This window comes from Falco cherrug, chromosome 2, assembly GCF_023634085.1.
Source record: "Falco cherrug isolate bFalChe1 chromosome 2, bFalChe1.pri, whole genome shotgun sequence".
Taxonomy (NCBI): domain Eukaryota; kingdom Metazoa; phylum Chordata; class Aves; order Falconiformes; family Falconidae; genus Falco; species Falco cherrug.
In genome coordinates, this window is record NC_073698.1 from 81,554,989 (window position 1) to 81,581,478 (window position 26,490).

The 26,490-nt window shown below is 36.8% G+C and overlaps 1 protein-coding gene across 21 annotated transcripts in view; it reads right to left on the reverse strand.

Annotated features, from left to right (window-relative positions):
- KDM6A (lysine demethylase 6A) overlaps positions 1-26,490 on the reverse strand; it is a 162,783-nt gene that overhangs the window by 105,156 nt on the left and 31,137 nt on the right. For all 21 annotated transcript variants that reach the window (XR_008730840.1, XR_008730839.1, XM_055701749.1 and 18 more), the window contains exons 3-4: positions 21,209-21,317; positions 8,055-8,104 (exon numbers count right to left, since the gene is read on the reverse strand). Coding sequence is in view for 19 of the 21 variants with exons in the window: in XM_055701749.1 (XP_055557724.1) it covers positions 8,055-8,104; positions 21,209-21,317 (159 nt within the window). In the remaining 2 variants the exon portion in view is untranslated. The remainder of the gene's footprint in view (positions 1-8,054; positions 8,105-21,208; positions 21,318-26,490) is intronic.

Below are 26,490 nucleotides of genomic sequence, written 5' to 3' on the forward strand. Positions count from 1 at the left end.
TGCTGGTATACCTTAGAATCAATGTGCAAAGTTTTCACCAAGAGAACTACCCACTCTTACCAACTGCACTCAAAAAATTTAAATATTATAGAAAATATGTCCTCAGGTATTGTGCATCAGCAGTTCATTAAAAGACTTTGTGCAATTGCTAGATCCTTTGTTCCTGATTTCCTGGAAAACCCTTTCTTTTATGACAGAAAATTGCTACCACCAGCTGAAGTAACAGCTACATACATTAAAAATCTTCATTGCTTAGTTAATGAGAGGCGTTTCTGTTATCTTCACTCACGGCTTCCCTTGCCATGGACTCTCCAGCAAGTTCAGGATAGAATGTTCATTTTTATCAGTTGAAGCCCCCTTAATGTAACATCCTCAACTGTAAATATACTGAATTTTTATTATCTACTTGTCTAGTTCCCCAAGTGATCCTCAGTGCTTCACACTCTACCTTCTGCCTTCCTCAAAACACAAGACATCCTGGTCCTTCGATGGAGAGTGATACTGTGCTCCTCACCTGAACAGTTACAGTCTTCCTTGGATATTTGGCCTGGTGTATTTAATGACACAGAGGCTGCTGTTGGGAAGAAAGCTGGTAGAAGTCTCATTTCAGACCTCCCACAATGCACTCCTATATCATTCTATATATACCTTCCTTTCTTCCCATATGCTTTTAGCCTTAAGGTTCGTTTTCACTTCTCTCCTTTTCTTTACATTCAAATTCTCAGCAGGGCCCCAATTTCCCTTCCCCCACTCCCTGTGATTCTTCCTCTAGCCACACTTTCCTCTTCCTCGTATTACTTGTTCAGTCTCACTTGGGTCTTACAGTTATTTCTCTCCTCAGCCTCCTCCCTCCCCTCTTTTTTTTTTTTTCTGTGACATAATAGCTCGCCATCATGCATTATCATGCTGTATCAGACTCAGACTGTGTTTCCAGACTGCTTTCCACAACACAGTCTCCTGAAAATGCTTATCCCATTAAATTCCATAAAAATGCTTTTTATCTCCATTACGATGATGTACTGTCTTCAGTAGTTAAAAATTAGGCCATTCAAACTTATCTCTGCTTTGTATTTGCTGTTCCATAACACATAATAACATCATGGTTCCCTCTCCCTCTTAGTCTACAATATGTCTTGAAAGAGTTATATTTCGTAACTTCTCAAAACATGACCAGAATGTCTGTGCCAAAATCCTTCTAGCGAAATGACTGCCATCTAAAAACTGTTGTTTTAGTCAAAAGTGAGGGGTGGTATAGAATCCCATGTGCTGTGCTGATGAGCACTGCATTTTCAAGACAGAAATAAAGAGTATATAGAAGGTACTAATAACATCTCCCTTCTCAATGCCTTCCAGAACCGCTGAATCTTTATTCAATTTCTGTTTTTATTTTTCACTTTCTGATTCTCCATTTTCTCTGAAACTTCTATTTATTACATTCCTATTCTATCATTTTATTTTGCAAATATATTCTGAATTGCAGGTTTTCACCTTACCCAGCTTCAGGTCACCTACTGCATCTCCCAGTACCTTCTGTAATGCCCTTAATCTCAGCAAATTTCACCTTCATTAAGGATTTTTGAAACTTGCTTTCCTGATCAAGTCTTCCTTTAAATGCTTCTCTGATTAAGTCTCCACTGATGAAAGGGACTGTTTCTGTCTTTCTGCTTCTCCTGTACATGCCCCATGTTGCTATGTGCTAGTAATTTATATAAAAGGCTTTTTCTGTGATTTTAAAATTTTGTTCTCTGAGGACTCTTACAGGGAAATCTGGCTCCTTATAAAGGATAGCCATTCCCTTTAAAATAAAAAAAGTTCCAAAAAAATAAGGGCTTGAATAAAAAGCAGCATTCACAAAGCATCCCACAGCCTTCTCCAACTTTTGTTTCAGAAAGGCGTCTGCTCCAGCAATTTCTACTGATCCCATACCACTGTACTATTTCAATTAAACCAAGCATTTATATCTAATTTAAAAAATAATGGAAGTTTTGATGTATTCTGTCTAAAAACACTACTTGGTATTTTGAGGTTACTGCAGAAAATAAAACAGTTGTGAGTCAATGAAGTGGAAAATTGCTGCTTTATAACAGATCCTCTAAGGTGCAAAACCTTCTCCTATTTGCTGTTATCAGTATGTCTAGTAATTGCTTTTTGTCCAACTATTTAAAAAGGGGGAACAGACTTACAGTCTGGAGAAAGAGAGACAGCACAACATACTAAATTAAAGCATTAATGTTTTTTAAATTGTTTTCCTATTTTATAGTATTAAGAAAACATACCAAAAAAAAGACACCTGGCCTACCAAAACAGAAGAGATGGAGTGAAGCTGCATTAAAATATTAAAACAAGCAACAGGTCACCTTTAAAAACACATACTCTCAGTCTTTTGTTACTGTAGTTCTTTGGGGAAAAAAAACACCTTACTACTAATTAGAAGTGTTTTAGCCATAAGGTTAAGAATACTCCTACTAACATTTCTACACTGTTTTAATTAAAAACCAGCACTATAAAAAATTGTCTGGTATTAAATTACACTTTAGGTCTACATAATTAAGAACATCACAAAATCACTTTCTGTAACAAACCAACAGTTCAGCACAGACTAAGATCACATCCTTTTCTGTGACTAGCACACACATACACAGTTGCATTGTCCAGGGCTTTCTAAAGAGAACTTCGGTTTGGGGTTTTTTTTTAGTACCTTTGCAAGGTTTTGGATTCTCCTCAGTTTTATAAGGATTATCTGAGAAAAGTGAGAGGAAGTTCTGTTATTGGCAAACATATAGCCAAAATTAAATTTCTAAGAATCATTTAAGAGACAAACATGAAGAAGGTCTGAGGTAAACGTTCAAACTCAGTAGCTCTAATGTCCAGTAAACACAGGCAGGGAGTACCAAAATAGCTGCTTTCCAGTACTAAATCAATTCTTGCTGCAAAACAACTAACAAAAACAGCAGCAAAGCACCACTACACACACCCTCCTTCAATTTCTTTCCCCCCTTTTTTTTAAAAAAAAAAACAACAAACCTAGACCATTCAGTCTTCTACAGTATAACCTTGCAACTCTAAATTCAGTTTGTACCACACTTGACCCAGGTATTTTTAAAATCCACTGGCACAGAAAAATAGCTCTTTGAAAATCCTCCTTGGAGTTTACTAAACTCCTTTGATATTTTCACCCTGACCACATAAATGAAATCTTTATTAAAAAGACAGGTGATTAGGACCATTTTCATAACAATGATAAAGAGTGCCTGACAGATTTCCTTTTCTTCTAGGCAACTTTCCAGCCAAAGTCAACAGCTAACAAGATGTCTATCTCTGAATTCATGTTGGAGGATATAACTCACTAATTAAGTGTTCCTCAAACATTTCAAGGAGTATTTAGATTTTCTTACTGATACACTCCAAGCACTTCTCTGCAAAGAGATACTACAGTTGAGTATGACTGAATAAATTGCGGTTTCTTCTCTTTTTAAGGCATCCTCAATCTAAGTTCTAGCATCCTAGTCAGTGGTAAACAGTCTTACTTGATAGAGAAGTAACTCATTTTCACAGTAACCTCCACCATTTTAAGGTTCACTTAGGTGCATTTCTAAATACTATGTCCCGGCAATCATCCAGCTTATTCACATACAGATAGAAATGTTTAAGTATCTGTGTACCCTCTGTTACTCCAGTGAAACACAGTTCACAAAAATCCTTGAAGACAAGATAGGATTCTTCTCTTTGATGAATTAACACCCTCAGAATAAGGTACAATGGCAGTGCTGTCCTCATGCTCCTCACAACTTGTCCACAATTGCCCAGATTTGACTAAAAACCTGTCTAGAAAGCTACATATTCATTCCCCACTCACAGAGATGTCAATAATAGATGGCTTATGGAAACACTGCAGAGAATCAGCATATGGGAGCTTGCTGCTACCTAATGTACCCATACCAAAATTTTTTCTTTATTCACATTCTGTGTTGCAAGAACTATAGGCACACAATTTCTAACTGACAATATGGAAACAGTCACCTGCCTGCAAAAGGCCAAAATATACTTTAATCAAGTATCAAACCACATAAGGGCTGCAGTAGCAGTGTCATGCCAAAGCAGAGATTTAATCAAAGTACTGGACAGTCAGGCTCTTCTGTAAAACCCTGCCAGGAATCATTCCAAGCGAAACCTCTTGTGGCCCCGCATCTGTGGAGGAAGGTTTCTAGGTCTCCCCTGCCCTGGGCAACCATGTCAATGCAAGAGATCCAGATGTTTCACACTTACATACACTTAGCTCACTCATGTACTGAAATTTCTGTTTCCCTACCTGAACCCAGACATTATATAAAAAAGTTCAGTATGATCAACTGCATAATAATGCAACCACACGAGATGATTAAAATAACTTTTTCCAGGTGCCAGTTATCTGCCATCATGTTTGGATAGAATCAGGAATATCTTGCTCCTTGCTGAGCCTTCTAATCCTGCCTCCTCAGAATATGTCAAAACTGCTAACCATGGCAGACACTTAGACTTGATATCTTTATTTTTTCAGTAGCACCAAAATCTACAAACTGCAGTTCTGGTTGTCTACCTCTCCTGAACTGCCCTTCCTATCCATTCATCCCCCACAGTCCTCCTCACCTCCCCCAATACGTTGACACAGGGGAGTTTTAAAAAGAAATCAGAATGAAGTACATTGCACAGAAGGGAGATTTATTTTAGCATAAGCACATGAAGAAACATTGAGAAAACTACGTGAATGCTAGAACTCTATTAAGTTATCTCAGCTTTTATCCAAGTTGAGATATTCACATTTTAAAATTTCAAGTCAAATATTTTTTTAAGATGCAGAGTTAAGATACCTTTTTTATGTAGAACGAAAATTGCAGAAACTCAGTAATTTTGCAGGACATTTTACGTTGATCTGTGGGTGTCTGAAAATATTACTGCAAAAAGTGGTCTATTTAGGAATATGCAGCATAACACAACCCAGCTCTTTCAAAACTATCCATACAGGTATTACCTTTTTAAAAGGAAGCAATACCTCACCAGAATGGAGGGAGTATTGATCTGTAAATGGCAAAATATAGCATCTTCCTAACCTTCTACCTTCAGTTCTGCCACTGTAACATATATCCAGAATATGTTTTCTGGTTTTTCTTTCTCTTTGTTCCACATAATCAACAAAATGCTTAATGTATTACTGACAAAACAGTCCATGCACCAAATTCTGACAGAAAACAACTTGGTAAAAAAACCAGAACATAAGAAAAACCTATGAGAGGGTGGAAGTAAAATGCTTTTCTTCATGAAAGGAAAAAAATAATGAGTTGTAGAATGACTATCATATAACACACAATGCATGAAAATAATGTTCTATTACCAATCCCATGCAACAGTAAAAACCCAAAGCAACAGAGACTAAAATTACTATGTAAGGAGGCCAAACAATACTCAAAGCAACCTAAAATCTCTCACAATTCTTCTAGAAGTTTTCAATTTATAAATCAAAGACCATACAGGACACTTATTTCAACCACGTAAATTTGCACTGCACCACCGTAAGTCATTTCAGATATGCTGCCTAAGTTTTATTGTAAGACTGTTCCTGTCTGGTTTCAAACCTGCCTTATATAATAACAACTTTCATGTGATTCAGCACTCTCCAGCAATTTCTCAGCTCTCTCACACAGCTCTCTCCTCACAGCTCATAAATACCACCCTTCCTTCACACCCTTCTCTCTCTCCCTTTCTTTACCATAATGAATTCCAACAGCTTAATTGATGACATCTAACCCTTCAAGAAATTAAAAAAGAAGACCTCAAAAAAGAAGTTCCTAAAAAAAACCCATAATGTGTCTGGGTTTTGGTGGGTTTTTTTGTTTGTTTTTTGTTGGGTTTTTTTTTTTTTTTTTTAATTTAGTCATCTGTACCTCTTTGGAAAAAAGTTTATCAAAGTATAACAAAACAGCCCACTTTTGGTCACAAAGGTGATGAAAAGAACAACACAAACTTACTATTCTTGACTAAATAGTTTCTTTACAGATACAAAGCATTAAGGATAACAAGAAACAAGAAATCATCTCAGCTTGGAAAGGTGGAAAGACCTTTCTCTAGATGCAGTCCAGGCAGCTTCCCACTGCCAACTCTAGACTAGCTTCATCATCCATTAATAAGATAAAATATGATTCACCTGTGATTTTTATCAGTTTCATAAAAAAAGTTTTTCACTGAAAAATGTTTTTGGACTCTTTCAGGCTCTTTTCCTTGCATATAAAAGTAACAAAAGCTCCAAAATCATTATGAAAAAAAACCAACACTTTGGACTACACATTTATACGGAAGCTTGTAATGAGATGAAGTAGCACAGTATCCCTCACAGATGAGGTCCCCCTGATGAAAAATTACGGGCCTTTTGTGGTTTTTTCCCTCTGGAGAAGTCAAAATGCTCTTTCATCAGCTCCAAATAATGCTCTCATGCTTGCAACCAGAACAGTTTGAAAGAATCTTTCAACGTTAAAACTCCTGAGATACACACAAGAAACAGGTATGTTACAATAGCAGCCCACTGCATACAAACAGAAATTGTTCTCAATACATCAAGCATAGATAACACATTTTACTGCCATCCGTGCTCTTGAAACGGAACTGCAAAACAATCAAGAGTTTGCATTTATTTTAACTGCAGATAATATTCTAAGCCACACTATAACACTCTATACATATACGGAAATACATATGGTCATTTACACTTCACACTGAACTTTCTAAAACGCAGGGAAAATAATTTACTAATCACCTATCACTTCTTCTAATAATGAGCCACTGGAACAAAAGCCAGGGAAAAAATAATTCAAGTCACAAGCTATTCTGAAACGCTTAACGTGGGAAGAGTACAAACAACAGAAACTATTACAGTAGATGTTTAATTAACTGATTGATTTCAACACTCATTTACAGCAATCTTTAACTCTCTGAGAGCATGTAAGAAGTAAGAATAGATTAATATTTTTATTGTTGTAACTTCTGAAAAAAACTACTTCAACTCCAAAATGGCTTGGTGCAAAAATGGCACTCCTGTAACTTATGCTGGAGCAGGGACTTACAAGCCAATACAATTTTCCAAGGACCCTCCGATTAGACCTTTCCTTCCATATGCCAGAAGACACTTATTTCAATTTATTCTTCTAACCTTTATTCACCCTGCCTTTCTCCTTTTCCACTCCCTCAAATGGGAGTTGTCATCACAGGATTTTTCAGCATGTACTTATAGTCCCTATAAAATGCAAAGAGCACAGAAAACGTTTCTCTACTGCTGTTATATATACATGGAATTAATATATTTCCAGAGTGAGCCATCCCTATTTGAAATATGTACTCACACACACTTTTAAGAAAAACAGCTGCTTAAAACCACACAAGTATCTACTGTTACGTGCTTTCCTGCACCTCTGTCTCAATCATGAGCTTCAAATTATTTCATGTGACAATACGACAATGCTAAATATTTTTGACAATATGGCTGTAAGAAATCTTTAAATTTTATTCATGTCAAGTCCTGATACCTCTACATGGACTTACAGATAAGGCAGATATACTAACAGGATTTTTCTCCTGTGTTACGTAAGAATGTTATCTAAAATACTGAAAGGGACTTTAAACAATTTGGCATCTGTGCAAGTAAAAAGCAACCTGAGAACATTTTTCCTAGTACAAGTCCAACGCCTGCGCAGCAGCTTTCAAGTGGTTATGCTTCTCTCAATACTCATACGTATCCAAGTATCTATGCTTACATAAGAAAAACTGAAGAGATAATAATAAAAAAAATATAAAATGTGTCAACTTAATTGTTTTACCATTTCAACAAATGGTGTGAAGACTTATTTCCGCTTAGATTTGTCGTAATTCTTACATATAGGTGAATATTTCCATTAAACCTCAATTAAAATGGCAAAAAGTAACTGCAGATATATACTCCAAACTTATACTGAAATTGAACTATTTCAGAAATTCAATCATTTACAACAATATGTTAAAAAAAAAAAAAAAAAAAAGCAGCATATACAGACCTTCCAGTAGTCAGATTGTAAACTGTAGTACCTCTGGTATGCAGATAATGCTGTAGGAAAGAAAAATTAATGTTGAATTTGTTTTGTTGCATATTCTTTGAAGAAAAAGATAGAAACCCTTAAGAGTCAGAATACACAACATTAAAATGATAAATGGTTTAATAAAAGTAACACTGCCACAATAAGTACACTGTTGTGGGTAATGCATTCCTTAAGATTATAATTCTGTTTTATGAAATGTCAACCAGAAAGTATATTTATTATTAATCTTACAAATGTAAATCAAGCAATATTTTAAAGAAAACCTATAACAAAGAAATAATTTGAAATTTTGGGATTTTCATCCTGGACAAAGCTGTTGTAAGATTTAAAAATTTAATCATGTAGCTCATTTACCATGCTCCCTGACGTCCTGTAATTTCCAAAGAACTGGTGCAAAGGGACATACAAAGAGAAATCAATTTCATATGCCCTTTCATTCAGTAACTAGAGAAACAAAAGCAAGTCAAAAAAAGCTTACATTTTATTCAACACCCAAGACCAAGACTAACCTGGAAAACAGCACTAAGAACAGCTCTGTTCAGTAGAATATTAGCTCTGCTTAGCAATTAATTTCTCAGATCACCATTTCTGCATCCCTCTTCCCCACTAAAAATTCTACTTGATTCATCTTGCCCTTTGGCTAACAGGCTGCATCAGACTACAATGCAAATAGGCTTTACATTCCTGCAAGAACACTGTACTAGGCATCATCTAAAAATGAAGACTTAAATAATGATTCACTGCAGTAACACCAACATCTTAATTTTTCAAGTGTTTGCTTCTTAAGAGTTAAGAATCGTTTCTACACAGTATGTGTTTTCCAAACAACAAAAGAAGACAATCTCTGCTCTGAAAAACTACAAAACACTAAGTAGACAAAGACAGTAAGAACAATACGTACTTTATGTGCAGGTTCACCTCCTGCAAGCACTATGGATAAACCATGTCCCTAAATTTTAATCACTCTTCAATCAATGCCTGTCTGGCATATTCATTTCCGTAACTTAAGAAAAGTCCTTAAGTTTAAGTGAAATAAGAGCAACACATATATAACGACAAGGCACACAGATCCTTCTATTCTTAAGAATACACCTTTGCACTCAGCTGTCTATGAAGACTCACAACCTTGTACTTTTAAATGCTTAACGATGCCCATAAGATGCCCCTCACCACTGGAACTTTGCAAAGTCAGCTTCTAATTTTGGTGCTCTAAACTATGATTTATTTAGATGCCCAGAGTAGAAAGAAACCCAGCAGAACACTCATCACCCTTTACACTATCAACATGCAGTATGTGTAAATGTCTACATGCAACTTTGACGAATATAATTACTAAAAAAATCTAGTCAATCAGGCTAAGTCACAACTTCAGAATACAATTCCTTACCCATCCCCCCAAAAAATTTGGTACAAACTGAAGGATATGACTGCAGTCTACCAATGCAAGTTTAGAAGTTTAAGACTCCATATATTTCAGTCACATCCTATAATTACCTTCTAAAGAAAATTCACAACAACATAACTTAAAGAATGTTCACAACACAAAATAACTTCCTACCCCAAATACTCCTAGATTCACCTTCTCCCAGGTATCATTAATGACTTTTCAACAGAAAGATATAATTAACTTTTAAATGTGAGAATGACTTTGCTTTCCCAAACAGGAACACACATATTATGAAACAGTTTTGTAATGCACCACAGGTTTAAAAAAAAAAAAAAAAAAAGTTTGTTGTGGTTTTTTTTTTTTTTTTTTTTTTTTTTTAAATCAAGCAGTACCTATCCCAATTTTAAAGGTTAAAGCATATTTCAAATACTTAAGTCAGCAGCACCATATTGTACAAGATTTAGGTAACTGAGAACTCCCCCCGCAAAGTACTGCATTCAATTACACAGGGAATATAGATAAAATAAAAAGATGAAAAAAAAAAACCCATTAAATACAATGCTAAGGATTTATACTGGGAAAATAAAAGAACTTTTTCAATGTAGCTGTTAAAAAAAAATAAATAGGTGTACCCACATGAAGCACATCCATTAAAGAAGAAAGCTGAAATGTTTCCTTGTAGCAGTTAAGGTACTGCTAACAAGTTTATAAAACATCAACAGTTTAAAAAAAAACTACAAAAACAGAGATGCAACAGAAGACCTACAAAGGAAAGACAAGGGGGGTGTGGGGGGAAGGCGGGGGGGGGGGGGGGGGGGGGCGCGGGGAGAGGGGGTAGCACCTTACTGCTATTCAGTGACCAAAATACTCCTTATGCAAGCATAGCAAAAACACGTACAGCTCAACCCTTTCTTCTTGCTCCTAACCCTAGCTACTCAGAGTGTGTGCAGCCCTGTTTCCCAGCTAGAGACAACAGAGCAGAGGTGAGCAGCACTGAAAAAAACAGGAGAGAAGACATCTGAAGCTATTCACTCATTCAGATGTGATAAAGCCCCATGTCAGGGGAGCAGGAAGACTGGGAGGTACAGGAAACGTGGCTCCACCAATGTCACTCTTACAAAAAAACTCACCGAGAGAAATTCTAGCACCTCCATTTAACACATGGAAAAGTTCTTGTATTAAAGAAAGGAGTATTTGTTCCATGATATTCTACTAGTTTCTCTTCCATTCTTCCAAAAAGTTTAGCGACTTCCCATAGTAACAGCTGACATGACTGCTTTAATATGCCAGGCTTATGTTACAATGAAAAACACGTACATGGAAAGCATGGACTGCTGAAGGATATTTCATGTTTACACAATAAGAAGATAAGGCCTTCATTGTAAGGAAGGTCACACTACTCTTCCAGAGGAAGAAAGACGACAGACACTACAGTCCTCCTCTTCAGTGTCTGGTGCTGAATCCTACTTCTGGGTTCAGCAACCTCTTCTAGGGATCCAGCCTTTCCTTCTAGGCTAACAGTATTCTGCTTCTACTGAAAGATTAAAAACTAAAATTCTCAGTGTTGTGCTAAAAATGCATAACAATGAATCATGGAGGGATCTCTAATACAGAAGCTAAATGTCCCTTTCCTCATTCTGAAAGGTAAGACAGCTAGAAACTTACTGATGCCCAATTTCAGTATTTAACAAGTGCTCAACTTACAGCTAGTTAGTTACCTGTGAAAGTTTATTTCTGCCCCCTTTACATCTAGATTAAAGATTAACTCCACAAGCACTCAAGCCCTGCTGAAAAGGACTTAAGGACCAGGCAGAAAAAAAACAGAAATAAAAGGGGTTTGAGACAGGATTTTTTTGCCAGAGCCCACATGAAACATCCCTAATCAAGCATAACCCTTAGAAGAATCCTGCATGTAAGACAGAAATCAAATTATGAAAGCAAGATTTTTGAAAAACTAAACCAACCTACTAGTTTTAAAGGAGCAGAACATGAAACATAAATTTGAACCACACCAGACTTTCTACTCCCTCAGGAGTCGTCGGTGTGCAGACATTTATCCTGAGTTCCATGGTGTAGAAACAAGAACATCTTATCTAAAAGGCATATTATGGAACTACAAGCAACTTTTCCATTGAATTAAGTTTATAGCTACAGGAAATGAGTGCAAACCCCTTAAATTACAAACTTTATTCTAGATTAAAAAGGAAAAAAGAGCAAGTGAATCTTCTGAGCAATAAAAATTTTCACAAGTCTCCACTGAAATAATTATAGGATGATATTCTTTTCACTTTTCAGTAAACCAGAGAAAGTAATTTGTGTCATTCATCACATTAGTAATATTAAAAAAACCCCTAAACAAACAAAACCAACAAAAAACCCCACCCCAACACTACAAGCTGCAATGTCACTTTCACCTTTACTTTTCATCTGAGACTGCCATTCCAAGGTGAGACAATTTTTGTCCAAAAAAAAATTTTATGAACGACTGCCCCTCTTTCAACATAGGGTTACCTCTCATTTTTACATATACAAGTGAATTACCTTGTTTCAGTTAAGATGCCCTCTTTTAAACATAACGAAATGAGTGAAATGAATGCTTTGAAATCACTCTTAAGCACAGCAGAATTCTGCAGACAAATCTTCTGATTACAAACTTATAATTGAGATTTTCCAATCTAAAAGTGTGCCACTGAAATTCTTAAACATATGGAATTGTTGGAGCCTAAATACAGACTTCTTTTTTTCAACATGCAAAACACTCCTGAGCATCTAGAAACTGCATGTCCAGGCTCAAAAAGAACAGGATTGATGTCAACAGTGGGACAGTGTTTCTTGCTTCACTCTCAACTATATTCGTAAAATGATCCAGTCAACCACAAAAAAAAAAAAAAAAAAAAACCTTAAAAGCACAAAACTGAGCAACCACATTCAGACATCTAAAACAACACTGGACAAGTGACTCAAGAATTCCTAGAAAAGGTGCTCATGGTTACCTATCTCCATCCTTCTGCCCCGCATTTCATTACTCAATGTATCAGTTTACAATCTTCCCCAAAACCTGGCAATTTACATTATTTCCCTCACAGGTAATCCTTCTGATCGGACTCTTGAAAACCCTACAACCTACTGACCAGCATACACCAATTTACAATCCTACTCCAAATAGGGAGTGGTAGGGGTGCTGTATGCCCCAAAGGTATATGTAGCTTTTCAAATCAATCGCCATCAGATACATCGCTTGATAAGAATAAAAGGATGTTTACCTAAAATAGCTCTGGAAAGAAAACCACCATCTTTCCACCCAAAGTATCAAAACTACTGGGCTGTAAGAAACCTCCTCAGCTCATGCTCACTTCAGAATCTGTCTTTAACCCTCTGCCACCTAGTGCAGAGCTGATCTTCAATGAGTTAATACAGTCACAGTCCACTGGTTTCCTCTTACAGGTTTTTACACCCACCCAGAACTACCCACTTGGCAGTATCTACTTACTTCAACACTGACAGCCTTTACTATTTGCCCCTAAGAGTTTGTCTTCCTCTCTTACTATGACCAGGGTCAAGGGATGTCTCAGAATCAGGACAAGCTTGATTAAGATTCCTTGATTTCCCATACAGAACACAAAATAGATTTTACATAATTACCATGTATGTGGTTTTCATGATACTGGGGGTTTTTATATCTATTTAATTTTATTTAAAAAATGGTAAAACTTTATAAAATACCTGATTGTTTCAGTAATACAACAGACAACCTCTTTTCATATCCAGAGTCTATAAACACATCACCTAAACAAACAAGGTGAAAATGGAGAGTGAAACAGAATGACATCCACACACCTGTAATTTTTAACATACCTAATCACAAATCATACAGTCACAGAAGGATGGCTTTTATGATCTGCTCTAACAAACCCACTTTATGACACCTTAAAATTTGAGAAGCCTTTGAAAGTGATGCAAACATGGAGGAGCTTTGAGTATTTTAGTGCTTGCGTAAGGAAAAAGTGAACTAGATACTGACACCATCTAGTGGCACCTTGCAAAGCTAAATGCGACTAGCAGATTTTTGGCTTGCTGAAATTTAAAAAGAGCAAGCATTAATTTGATGACATATCCCTGGAAAAAGAACTTTAAAACAACTCAAAACACCATGTTCTTCTGTGTAACCGAGTACTTGTTTTCTTAACTAGAAATCTCTTTTTTAACGTTGATTTTCATACAAGCACTAACATTTCTTAGTGCTTATCTGACATGAAAAAAAAATACTAATATAGAAAATTAGCTGAAGAACTGCACAAGGGAAGCAAGGAAAGTGCACAAGTTGCTTTAAATCTGACAATGCTTCCAGGAAAAATAAATATTGTTAAACACCCAGGAGACATAGGCAGGTTATGGAAACAGCTTATTATGCAGCGCAGCACTTATGCACACTAGTATGTTAAGCTAGCAAGATGAACACTGCTGAGCCGTAAAATCAAAGACATCAAAATGTGAGGGAATTCAAAGGTTGAGTCAATGGAATTGACTCTTTGCTGGGTAAAAAACAGGCTGGATGGCCAAGCCCAAAGAGGGGGGGTGATGAGTAGCATTAAATCCAGTTGGCAGCCAGTCAGGTGGCATTCCCCAGAGCTCAGTACTGGGGCCAGTCCTGTTTATTATGTTCATCAATGACCTAGACGAGGGGATTGACTGCACTTTCAGTAAGTTTGCAGACAACACCAAGTTGGTCAGAAGTGCTGATCTGCTTGAGGATAGGAAAGCTCTACAAAGGGATCTGGACAGGCTGGACTGGTGGGCTGAGGCAAGTTATATGAGGTTCAACAAGGAGAAGTGCCAGGTCCTGCACTTGGGTCACAACAACCCCACACAAACGCTACAGGCCTGGGGATGAGTAGCTGGAAAGCTGCTTGGTGGAAAAGGACCGGAGGGTACTGGTTGACAGCCAGCTGAACATCAGCCAGCAGCATACCCAGATGGCCAAGATGGCCAACAGCATCCTGGCTTGTATCAGAACTAGTGTGACCAGCAGGGCCAGGGAAGGGATCATCCCCTGTACTGGGCACTGGTGAGGCCGCACCTCAAACACTGGGGCCCCTCGGTGCAAGACGGACCCTGAGGTGCTGGAGCGTGTCCAGAGAAGGGCAATGGAGCTGGTGAAGGGTCTGGAGCACAAGGCTTACGAGGAGCGGCTGAGGGAACTGGGGTTGTTTAGTCTGGAGAAGAGGAGGCTCAGGGGAGACCACCTCACTCTATACAATTACCCAAAAGGAGGTTATAGCGAGGTGTGTGTCAGTCTCTTCTCCCAAATAATAAGCAATAGGACAAGAGGAAATGACCTCAAGCTGCACCAGGAGAAGTTTAGATTGTATATTAGAAAAATTTCTTTCACTGACAGGGTTGTCAAGCACTGGAACAGGCTGCACAGGGAAGTGGCTGAGTCACCATCCCTGGAGGTATTTAAAGGCTGTGTGGATGCGGCACTTAGGGACATGGTTTATGGTGGACTTGGCAGTGCTAGGTTAATGGTCGCACCTGGTGATCATACAGGTCTTTTCCAACCTAAGTAATTCAATCTGTAATAACCAAAAGAAAATAGTATTATCAAAGCTCAAGAAGAAAAATGCAGTTCAGGTCTTTTGTTGCAAGGCCTCAGTAAAGTGGCTGTTCTCCATTTCCAGAGATCTGTGCTGAAAGTACTAAAGAGACAATCAAAGAAGCTTAAAGCATGTCTTCCCTTTAACACAGAATGAAGGCAGACACGATTAAGAAAGAAAAACCACTAAATAGTCCTCTAAGTAATTTTATTAACAACCACACATCCTCATCCAGAAATACAATGCAGCAGCAAAGTGATGAGAAGCCCACTGGCCCACGATCATGTCCAACCACATGCTGCACAGGAGACTAGTAAGTGTGTAAGACATGCAAGACACACAAGAGCTTGACAAGTAGTTTACTATTACAGAAATCCTCTAGATAACGAACTCTAAGAAAGATCTTAAAATATTGAGAATATCAGTGAAGGAACACCATGGAAGAACACAGCTCAGAAGCCCTTTGAAGAGCATATTCCATAAAATGACGAAGTAACAACTGTTTATTTAGAACACTGCCTAAAATGAAAATTTTCAGTCAAAAAACATGGTCCAGCTATATTCTGTAATAACAATCTTCCACTGCTAACCTCTGCCCCCACACACCCTATTTATAAAGCTTAGAACATTAAAATGTTCAAGATAACATTCTTACTTCTTTCTATAGGAATTTTACATAATGATTTGAACCACCTGAAATTAAACCATCCAAAATTTAACAACAGCATCCTGACAATGAAATAAAACAGCTTTACATAGAAGCAACCCAATATTTCTGCCAATTATTAACAATTACATACAACAAAATAAAAACCTTAAACCTAAAAATCACACATATTTGAAACATAGTCATCTCTTCCTCAATCATTCTGATTGCTATGCTACTTAAAATTCACTCTAGTTCTTTAGGACTTTTCATCAGTAAAAGACAGCCCAGTAGCAACCAGCACAATCCCATCTATGCCAGGAAGTTCTCTCTTACAGTTTACAAGATGACCTCTACTACTCTGTACCTTAGAACACAGCACACTGAAATGCTTCCTAATGACAATACTTTCGTTCAAAGTCCTAAAAGACTAAAACATTAATCACTACAGAGAAACTCTCTGCAGAGCTGGGTTTGTAAGTAGAAAGGAACACAAAATACATTGTTGAATTTGAGAGATGTTCACTCAGCCAACCAAATTTACACAAGAACAATCAAAAAGTTTTTAAATTTTGGTTTTAGGCTGTATCTTAATAAATGAGCACCTCAATAAACATTCTGTATTTTTTTCCGGTTTTATTTTAAATTGTAGCCTAACAATTGCTAAAAAATGCCCTCTGACTAATTAACACTATCTTATAAATTACTTACAATATTTTTGTATTAGTGCTTTTGACAATGCAGTCATATCTACAAAGTATTTTAAAAACTGTTCTGACATAGTACATTAAAAATGTGATCACCACTTGAGTACAACAATAAGAATTATTTTACTGTAGTATTTACTGTGCTTTAGTAACTGATGTGAATAACTGCGTGTTTCTTCCAAATCATTAATTGCATTATCTACTTCCAGGAATTTTGCTTAGAGAACAGCGATTCAAGGAGACAAATGATAGAAGCTTGTGTCTGCTCATGCAACAGTTTCTGTCCAACAAGCCAGAAGCTGGAACACAGCCAATACATACAGACCCTTCTACAAAACAGATATAAATCCTTAAGGAAAACAGAGATGATGTCAGAGTCCATGAGCTCATTAAACAGCATTCAACTGGAACCCAAACCTTCAGGACCACAGTCTACACTCTGTGCTTCTTATGGAAACCAGAGTCACGGGGAAAAAAATTAAAAATGTCCAACTACTGATGTAGCATCATTTTCCTCCAAGACTAGCAGCACAACAATTTTGGTAAAAACCTGGCCCTCCCAAGGAATGCAGAGCACCATGGAGTCCTAGCTGGATTCACAATGCTGCCAGCATCCAAAGGCCTACATGACAACTCATCAACCGTCTCTGGCAAAATCTGAAGCTGAGGTTTCACATTCTGGGGCAATTGCATCACTTTTCTACTAGGTTATTTTTCAGTTGGATCAGTTCCCCATACAGCTGCGTGTTCAGCTGTGCCAGCACAAACCAGAGAGCAGCAACAAGCAGACGGGGGTGCCACTAAAGACAGCACAGGGAACAATGGGTTTGGAAACCTCTGAAACAATCAAACAGCTGGGGAAATAGCTGCCTCGTTAAAAAAAGGCAGAAGACATCAGATTAGAGTTAGGAAAATGCCACTGAGGAAACAGAAAAGTTTTGACTGGGAGGAGCAAATGTTCTCATTTTGGGAAATCCTGAAGCCAAATTCTGGCCAGTAATGACAAAGACAACAAAAGCTGGGCACAGAAACCACCTTGAACATACTTATGAAGCTGGATCAATTTGCCTTGGTTATAACCATCTGAATACAAATCAGTGGCTCACAGTATTCAAAATCTGCAAAAAGGGTGATACCTTGCCTAATACCTTCCCCTAACACTACCAGAGTACAATTAGCAAGACAACTCAATTTCATGGTTGCAGAGAAAACCCTTTAGCTAATAAAGCAATTCAAACATACTGCATTTTGGGAAAACTACAAGCTGCAGACCAGCTTCAGATACTTTAAAGGCTAGGAAAACACACTGTGATACTCTAGTCTAACCTCAGATATAATACAGAGAGGAATGAACCTCATCAGTAATTTCTGGTGTCTCCAACAGAAGTAGTGAGTTTAAAAGTACTTCTTTTTGATGAAAAAAAGCATATTAAATTCTGGACTTAAGTAGCTATGAGTGACATAAAACATAATGCATTTCAACAGAAATCACTACAACATCCAAAATGTAATTTAAAAATAGAAATATATATGCTAGATGTATTTAGGCTTCTGTAAGACATCAGCCATCCATCATCTTACTCCACATTCAAAGGCAGCCTGCCCCCTCAACCAACATTCCCTGCATACGTGCAGCACGGGCAGTATTTGCCCGGTTAGTTCCACTAATGACGTGCAGTAACCTTTCCATTAGTCTTTCTCAAGGTCCCTCTTTTCGGGGGTACGAGTCCTAATTCTTAATTCTGAATTCCTATAAAGAAATGACCTACAGTCTTTTCTACTACATTTATAAAGAGGTATTAGCTACATGAAAGTATTAACACACACCAAATACACCCAACTGAATGATCCACGTTTGTCAACATACTTGTGACAAAATGAGACAAAGTAAAACAGAAAAAAACATATGTGAAACCTAACAAATATCTATCAGCTGAGCTTCACCTTGATCACTGATCGTACTTCTGTGATCAACTAACAATTTTGTTCTGCTTCACGCAAACTATGTTGCAAGACTTTTTAAACAAAGAACACTATCACATTTGCCTCTTAACAAACACACCTTTCTACATTATATACAAAGGTGTACACATTTATTAAAGATATTTAATTAAATAAATATGCTTTCAAGGGAAAAAAAAAAAAGTTGTACAGCATTTGTCATGCTGCTATCCTGTGATATTAATTACATCCAATTTATTAAACACATCAACTTCTTCACAACTTTGTCCAAGACTAACTTCAGACTAGACAGGTAAGTTCTGAAGATCATCCTGCTTCAGCACTTTACAGTTCTTGATCTTCAGGACTTAAAAACTAGATAAAATATACAACAGTGAGATCAAAACATTTCTGAACTCCATTTAACTTTTCAGTTCCCAAGCATTTAGTATTTAACTATAATTGCAATTATAATGTATGATAATTGAAATAACAGGATTTATAGAATGGAAGACAATTTATTTTCGCTTTAAATTCATCATGCAATGCACCAACATTTTACTTCTTTCATGTAACAGTAGTAAATTAATTATAGGATGCTTAAGACTTTTTGCATTGTGGATGATACTTCTACGGTGTTTAGTACTGGAATTCACCAACTGTTACAAACACGAACATGTGTCCCTCACTTCATAAAAAAACCCCTTTAACTTCCCTTTTCCCATAGATTCAAATTCCTCCAGTATTATTTTCACTACTAGCCCATTTCTTTAAAAATACAGATACACCTTATTTATTTTTTATACTTTGTTACTAACATAGTTTTTCCATTCCTTGAGACTTCTTTCATGGCCGAGATGTGACTTTAAATAGGCATCTAAGAAAATGTTAAGTATTTTCATTCAGGTTTTTAATGCCTAAATGTTTCTTCCCACTCAGTTCTGCTCATGCATGCTTACAGTTCTGGAGAACTAGTATTTTCAACAATCATTTGTATTTTTTATGCTTGTTCTTAAAACTATATACACATCACAAAGCAGACTCCCCATCAGTAAACCTTGCCTCTGAACCATAGCAACACCTAGTCCTGTCACTCGTAACTGTTACAAACTCAAAAGCAGTTAATACAGTTCAGTCCACAATACTGTGCTGTCTTTGCTAAGTAAAATACATCTGGTAAGCCATACTGCACTCACTTCATACCAAGCTGCATTAGGCTAATCAGAAACAGCAGCTTAAGTTGTGTACAGAGGGAGTGGTTGAATTTTCATAAAATAAAGCCAAACCAAATCAAATAAAACCATGGGATCAGACTATTCTTCAGTAAACTGTATAGCCAGCACATTGCCCTGTTCCCTTCAGGTTTTCCCATGTCTCTGACTGGAAACACCAGTGGTTATGAATGTAGGCTGCAGGTACAAGTTGTAGGTTCCTAAGATGTCGGTACAAGTTGTGGGTACTGATGTCCCTAAGCTCCGCATACATTTAACAGAAAGAGACAGATGCCTTGATAACTCAAAGCCTTCTGAATTTACATATTGAATTTACATAACTGCAAACTCCTACCTAGTAACATTAGATCTAAACATGTCACCTAAAAAACAAAAGCTCCAGGAATCCTAACTCATCATGTTTTACGTCAGACATAGTGAACAAGTGGACACATAGACAGACTGTTACGAAATGGTCCACAGCTAGCCTGAATCTCTAAGCAGTGCTTTTGAACTACAATCAGTTACAATTAATTTCCCTATTTCTATGTCCCAAGGTAACTGTAAACTAGTATTTTTGCGTGTTTGGAAAAAAGCATGCAGTGGGAGTAGACCTTCTTGGGGTAGGGGTGTTGTTTCCTTGAAGTCAAACAGAACTGCATTTACATTAAAAAGCGACAACAATGAAAAAAAGAAATCCCATGAAAAAAAAATTAAAATATTCTGACCTGTTCTAATTCGCTAGGAAGAGTAACATCCGAAAAGGCTTTCTACTCATCTGTACCTCTCACAGTCACTGGAAGGGAGGCAGCTATCAGACACTGGGCTTGACACCCAGCATGACATGAAGCAGAAACAAGATAAGCTGAAGATCTACCCCTATGTCTCAGCTGGCAACACAGCAGAGTATCTTTAGGTTTCCACACCGCTACCAAAAAAGCACTCTTCTGACCCACAAGCAAGAAAGCACAAGTGTACATAAGGTTCTATGTTCACTGGCTGCAATGATGACAAAAAAATGTTTTAAATAATTTCAAAGACTGATGAAGCAGAAACCTAAAGGAACCCACCCCCACCTGCCAAACCCCTACATCCATTCTTCCACTCAGTATTTAAAACAGAACCTGAAACACTTAAAGTGCAGATTTTTCCTTCTGAATTAACACTTGCAGCCTAGCCTTACCTGTTGAGATTGTGGACATACTGAAAGTACTAAGACCGGTTCTCATCCTACGCACCTATGTGTCCCACCCCCCATAAGAAACCTTCAGATGCATGGGTTCAACTGCTCGTACAGTCATGTAATAATGAATCAGAAACATTAAGTAGGCAGGGTGGTACTGCTGTATGAACTAATGAAACTTCATACACACACCTGAACCAGTAGTATTTTGGTTTGGGTTCTTTTCACAAAAAGAAGAAAAAAAAGAAAGAAAAAAGAAAAGAACAACAACAAGCAGTTAGAACTGTTTTTGTAAAGACATCAACAGTCTTATTGTGTTACGGGCTTTGAAATATAGTATAAACCAAGAAAACTGAGTTACTCAAATGTTTTTCACACTATTGTCACCTACATCAAACGCCACTCCCCCAACAACATTTACCAGAAGTACTAAAAAACCTTACCTTTTGGATAATCTTCCAATAAGAGGTTGAAGTGACCTAACTGACAAAAGAAATCGGACTCGACCTTTCCTTCAGCTTTCAAAATTAGCGATTCGTAGCAGCGAACAGCCTGGGAAAAAGAAATACAAGGTTTTCAAAATTCTGTATTTAACTACAGCAAATAATACATTTTCTGTAAATTTTCTGAGGAATAACAAAGCTTCTTATTAGTCTGTAAGGTAAGAAGTCTGCAAACACTCTCAATAACATCATGAGCATTACTTTTCAAAGAAGAAATGTAGTGTTTAAAACAACGTATTTGGAAGTTCACTGATTCTAATGCAAATTGACAGCAAATTACCAACAAAAGTTTCCTCTGGTTTATTTGTGGACTCCAGAAACATCTGACTTCCCAAACACAGAACAAACTTCTAACATACACGACGACTTTTAATTTAAAAATCAATTAAATGCAAAAGGATTTATTTTATTTATTCTTTCCAATATGCAAGAAAGAAACCTGTGATTTTACTCTCATTCTGTGTTTGTTCTTTCTGAAAGATTCACATTTCATTCTACCAGTTCATTCATTACTTTTTGGTAAACTGAAGAATACACTAACTCAGCATGGTTGCTGAGGTGATTTATGTACCTTAGCATGGATTTCACAAGAGCTGATTCTTTTCACATAGAACTATCATGTCATGAAATGCAGTTTACTACCTTCTACTTACTACACAGTTGCTGTAGACTAAGTAAAGCTAAAGTCAGAAACATGAACCCAATTAGAAAAGAATTTTACTTTTCTCAAAGTTGCCCTAGAAGTTTATAAGCGGCACATGCAATCAAAGTATGTTCTGCACTGCAAACACGTATTTTTAATAAACTGAACTGATATGCCTTCTATTCATCATAATGGTCATGTTCTTTAACCTATTATATTCTTACCTCATGACCCTATTTACACTTTGGGAATGAGTGAATAAATAAATAAACAGAATTGCTTTCCCAACTTTCTGAACTTCCAGTTTCTTATTTTGAACACACTAGCCATTAAAATTAAAAGTAGCTGAATGAACTTAAATGGGAGGGAACATCCTTTGCATCAGCAGAAGACTTCACAGTTCTCAAAAGCTTGACAGACTCCCAATGAATTCTAATTCCATCCAGTTAATCCGTGAGTTTCACCAACTCACAGTTTGACTGTTTCAAATTTGGTTGCAATTATTAACTGTTTGGTTTTAGTATGTTACAGTAATCAAAGACCTTAATACTTAATTTAAAATTATAAGCTTTGTTAAGTCATTTTATTAAAACTGGAAATTCAAAAGGGGGAAAAAAATACCAATCTATCCTGTAACACTCAAGTCAAAATGTACAGTTGTATTAATCGTTGAAATGAGAAATGCCAACAAACAAAATGAGGAAATATAAAGAAATAGGTAAAACGCACCTGTGGAGACTCCAAATTACTGATCTAATATGTATTTTAATTTGCCATTTTTACCCTGCTATGCCTGTTTTAAATCATTTTTCTAAGTGGTAAGCCATAATAAGATAGGCCTTGTACTCAATGGACACAAAGCCACGTATGTGACCAGATAAGTGGGTCTCTGTATCCCAAGCTCAAGATGTATAACATAACACTTTCATCTACTTTAAAGTCCAGAATAGCCTTATTTTAAGGCTGTTTTCAGAAACAAAGTTCTGATGGATAAATACAAAGCTATGCTGCTGCAAAACTGCAGCAAAATGGGTAACAACTATATTCAAAATCTATTAGGTGTATGTATGGTATTAAAATGATTTAATAAAGCTGTTTAAATTACATATTTCAAACCATAGCTATTTGGCCATATTCTGAAGATATTAAATTGGGATGTGTATTCACTTCTACATCAAAGAGCTGCTGCAGAATTTTTCATTCATGCCCTAAGTTTTGCATTAGCAAACTGCACTGGAAGGTCTGGAATTCTGTTGACAGTTAATCAAAGCCACTATTCCTATTATTTTATTCCCAGCACTATGAACACCTCAGAGTCAGCCAACTCTTCAATCTAAAGAATATGATCCCTGGAACCAGAAACAAAGCACCCAAGTCCAAAGTCAATTTCCTAAAATTACTATATGTCTATGAACCAATTCTCAACATTCAGGCTTATCAGCTGAACCTATTCACATCTGCAAGTATTCTAATACAGAACCTTGGTTTTTACGCCTTGCTGCTTCTCCCTGTGTTTTGGTTTCATCTCTCGATTTGTACATATCGTAACACAGTTCTTGCTCATGCCTCTAATATTACTGTCACAGATTAATTTGCAGATAGGCCTCCCGTTTTTTGATGATACACAATACCTGCTGCAGCTGCAGAAGAGAATATTCACGCTATGACATTTTCTTAAGTTACTATTTTGTATTCTACAAGTCAGTCACTGTTCAGAGCATATAGAAATTGCTACCACCACAGGTAGTTCCCAAAAACTGTTAAAGAGGAAGTTATTTCCTAAATTAGATGGGTCAGGTATTTAAAAAGGAACTTGATTTTATGAGCAAATGTAACAGGATTTTTTATACAGATGTTCAAGGAAATTCTAAATCACATGCACTTAAACAACTAAGCATCCAAAGACCCTTAACACTTCCGCAGCCCCTTTTTAAGTAAATCCTCATTACAAGATGTTATCACAATTATCAGAAGCATCACATATAGTAGGGAAACAAAAAGCTGTGCCCAGGTCTTTCACCCAACTCCGATCAACTCTCAACAAGGCAGATTTTCCCTTTGCCTCAGAACACCCTTTGAAGATATCACTAAGCCATATCGCTAAACACCAGCACAAGGCAAGGCACAGGACACCAGAGGCGCAAAACAGAACTTCCCCTAACTTAAGTTACAGTTAACTGTTACTGTAAAAGCAATTCAACTACACCATTACATACACCCTCCCAGCTGATCTCTAACCTATTTGCAACAGTATCAGGAAAACACTTACCTTTATGCAAACTTAAATTCTGAAGATTGTTCCGTAAGAATTACAAAAATTCTTCTAGCACATTTTAATAAAGTGAAACAGCAACTAAAAGCAAGCTTTACCTCCTTGGCAGGACCACCAAGGTCAACCTCCAACTCTCTGGAGGATGGGCAGACTGGTCACCACGTGTCTCTTTGCTCTTCCTAGTAGCCAGAGCAGATTCATCTAGACAAACTAATTTATCCAGCTTTGGTTTTGGTCAAGAAACTCTTTTTCCTATCAAACCCCTTTAGAATGGTACAAGTATTTTTCTGCATAGATAAGAATTTGTCTCTGGAGTTGAATGAATGGATGGAAAGCATTTTGAAGAGGGAGGTTGCAACTACACATATGTGTATATGGTTTGTTTGAAGGAATAATCAAAAGATCTCATTTCAGTGGGTCTGTAACTTCAAAGGCCATCTATGGTACCACTTGTGCGACTTATTTAAATCATCCTGAGACACTAAGGATTCTGAGGAAGTTAAAAATCCTCAGGTTTTTAAGTATTGCTATTTCTCCACATTGCATGGATTTCTAAGTGCACTCAATGGAGTCAGCCTTGAGGATTACTAGTATTGGCAAATTAACAAGAAAGAGAAAGAACCTTAAACCGAAAGGAAGATTGCTACACAACATTGTACGCTTCCTTCTCTTTGTTCAAGGCTGCATGAAGATAAAAGGGAAACCTTAAGAATTCAGGAACTTGGCAAAATAATCACCCGCAGCTGCTTTGCTGTGTGACAACCAGAGCAGAAGCAGGGAACAAATACAGGAATGGCTGCAGGAAGAGAAGCTGGTTTATGTGATTTTTAAAAAAACAAACAAACAAACAAACAAACAAAACCAACCACCACCAAAACAAAACAAAAAACACAAACACCCAAACGAACCCCAAAACTAATATTGTTTGCCACCTGTCTGATTAAAAGCAAACTGAATTAATACACTTGTCAACACTTCTGACATGACAATTACAAACCCTCTCTTATCATCGTAGTTCGGGTCTGGGGGCTTTCTGCTTTCACAAATTCAATCACCAATTCTTTGGACATGTTTAAATACAATACAGTGAAGAAGAAAAAGGCTTAATGTATTTGTCAACCTGGAAAACGTTAGCAAATCATTTGTATGTGTTCACAAAATGAAAAAATAATTCCATTATCATCTTCAAAATGCACTACCAAATCCCTGTATGATCACTATTTATTATTCCAAAGGGAAAGGAATTGGGATATTTATTCCTGCTGTTGTGGGAAGAAATTTCCCCCTTACCCATTCTCCCTGAGAAAAAACCTGAACTAAACAAGAACAACCATATAAAGCAAACGTCAGTTTTGGCTACTATTAACATGATGCCTTTTTATGAAAACAAGATCCTAGAGTTGGGAATATACACTACAACCAAAAAAACCAATTCAAACTAAACCAAAGAGATAAAACCAGAATACTAAATATTGTATATGGAAATCAGTGATACATATTACAGTCTACTTCATAGAGGAGAAAGAAGAACAATGTTGGTTTTACTTCAACTAATATGAAGAGAAGAACTTTACCGCGATTACCCCTGGTTGTAATTATTTGTATTTTACAGCACAAATTCAAATTACTGTTTAGACAACTGAGCTCAAAAGAAAAAAACAATACAGCTTTTTTGAACAGTTTCTGAATATGATGATGTAATGGTGTCCTTTCTTACTTACAAACAAGCATGATTGACTAAGATGAAAGCAGCAGGACTAAATGGCCAAACATGACAAAATTTTATTAATTCTTTAATATAGTAATGACATGAAAATGGAAGAGTGCACTGAATCAGCAAAATTTTACTTAAGACATAGAAAAAACACTGACAACTACAGAAAACAAAGAAAACCTAGCAATATACATTGTTAGCATGGCAACAGCTGGGCAGTAATGTGCAGTGAAATAAGTTAATTTATTACCCAGTAAAATTCAAATAACTATTCAAGGAAAAGACAGTGTTTTAATGCGGACAATACAGTGTAAAATGACAAATTCAAAGCCTCAATATGTTCCTAGAACCTTAAAGTTCACAACAGAAAACACTATTGTATATGTAGACAAGCCTTCCATCAGGAAAGGGGGAGGAACAAACAAATAGTTCCTGCTTCTTTTTTTCTTGTTTATCTAGAAAGCAATAACCTGAATGGATGGGCTTTGCAAGCACATAATGAGAACTGGAAACATGAAAAAAAAAAAAAAATCATGTGAAAAAATCTGAAAAGAGAGCCATCAGTGGACTTGTCACAAATTAAATATAGTACA